Source organism: Mitosporidium daphniae (genome assembly GCF_000760515.2).
Source record: "Mitosporidium daphniae strain UGP3 chromosome Unknown contig-284, whole genome shotgun sequence".
In the NCBI taxonomy this organism is placed as follows: domain Eukaryota; kingdom Fungi; phylum Microsporidia; genus Mitosporidium; species Mitosporidium daphniae.
In genome coordinates, this window is record NW_013546529.1 from 1 (window position 1) to 1,835 (window position 1,835).

Genomic DNA, 1,835 nt, shown 5'->3' on the forward strand with positions numbered 1-1,835 from the left:
ACATCCTTGCTGGGATTAATGGACTTGAAGTGGGACAATCAATTGTCATTGCAATTTCAATGATCATTAATAGCTCTATGCACGTTTTCTCTCCGGAATCGTATCCTAATGCTCGTCAAGTTCACTTTTTGTCGCTAGTTTTACTCATTCCTTTTGTGTTTGTTTCTATCCCTCTTTATAGAGCAAACAAATACCCTGCTAGTGTTTTTGTTGGCGATACATTTTGTTATTTCAGCGGGATGACATTCGCCGTAGTTGGTTTGGTGGGGCATTTCTCAAAAACTCTTTGCTTGTTCTTCATCCCACAGGCAATCAATTTTGTATATTCCGTCCCTCAACTATTCCATTTTCTTGATTGTCCAAGGCATAGATTACCAAAATTCAATCCATCTACAGGCCTTCTTGAGATGAGCTGCGTCGAGTTTCTGCTTAAGCCTAAATCGACCATTAAAGAAAAGCTTGGATTCCTGATGATCAAGTTTTTATCTCAGCTCAAATTAGCTCACTTAGAGATTGTCGAATCAGATGGTGTTTCTGGAGAAACCAAGTATCGATTTAACAATCTGACCCTACTTAATGTGTTTATTTTTTGGTTTGGACCCTGTCATGAGCAAAGTTTGACCACAAAGCTTTTGTCTTTTCAAATATTTTGCACTTTTATTGCATTCACTATTAGATACGTGCTTGCTCCGTGTCTTTATATCATCTAATTTTGATTGATGCCATTTTGGGGACACATTTACCAAAGACGGGTAAAAATTTGAAATAAATTCCAATTTTTCTCCAATTGCAATTAGGCATCCGGGATAATTTAAATCGGATGAATTTTCCAGTGGCCACCATTGATGAATTTGTACATTTTTGTCGCAATCTCTTGGCTTGTATGGTATTCAAATACGGAGCCAATATCCATTCCCATTAAGTTGGTTGACTTATCTCCTGATTCGCATCGGCATCCAATCTTGAAAGAAACCGGTTTTGGAATTTCAAATTCTTCGATAGAGGGAAGGCCCTTAATATTAACTCTGATTCCGATAGATAATGTATTGAGGTCTCAATTGCAGGCTTCAATGCCAATTAAATGCAGCAACATACAGCTTAAGACGTATAGCCTGCCAACTGCCTGCCCGACTAAAACGATAGCCTCTGGATTGAAACCAACATCCTCTTTACAATGTAGTCCATCTCCTGTAACTTTTTTGCCTTCGATCCGCTCTTCATCTGCTGCACTTTACACCTCTACTGTAAGTTGCTTGCCTTCGATCAGCTCCTCGTCTGTTGTAAGTTGCTTGCCTTCGATCAGCTCCTCGTCTGTTGCAAATTATTTGCCTTCGATCAGCTCTTCGTCTGTTGCAAATTATTTGCCTTCGATCAGCTCTTCATCTTGTGTAGTTTACACCTCTACTGTAGGTTGTCTGCCTTCGATCAGCTCTTCATCCGCTACACTGAGCACTACTTGTGCTAAATGCTCAACAGTATATAGTGAAACTACAAAGCGCTCCAATTCTACTAGCACGCAAAGTCAAAATTTGGTAAAGCCATCTGAAATTTCCAAGACTCTTCCAACCCCAACCACCGAACAAACTACGATAAAAAATTCGAATACCGAAATTCAGGGAAACATCGACCCGTCCGTGATTGACCCCAAATTAATTTATGCCTTAATTGCTGATTTGAGCAAGTTTAAAAGCTAAGCTTCAATACCCAGTGCAGCCCGGAAAGGTGTTTTATGGCATGGCGCGGCGCGGCATGATGGGCCGGCGCCGATGGCTGTGCACATGACATGTAATAAAGTTACACATTTACTTGACCCCAGTGGCAAGCACACGAGGGGC

The 1,835-nt window shown here is 40.8% G+C and overlaps 2 protein-coding genes across 2 annotated transcripts; both read left to right on the forward strand.

The window, feature by feature from the left end:
- Positions 1-710, forward strand: DI09_284p10 (putative UDPN-acetylglucosamine-dolichyl-phosphate N-acetylglucosaminephosphotransferase; the record flags this gene model as incomplete). The annotated part of the gene is made up of 1 exon (XM_013382733.1): positions 1-710. A coding segment is annotated over one exon (710 nt), but the record flags the coding sequence as incomplete, so codon positions are not given.
- Positions 711-845: 135 nt separating this feature from the next.
- Positions 846-1,694, forward strand: DI09_284p20 (uncharacterized protein; the record flags this gene model as incomplete). Its single annotated transcript, XM_013382734.1, has 1 exon — positions 846-1,694. One exon carries the CDS (start codon positions 846-848, stop codon positions 1,692-1,694), a length of 849 nt encoding a protein of 282 aa, XP_013238188.1.
- Between the last annotated feature and the right edge of the window lie 141 nt (positions 1,695-1,835).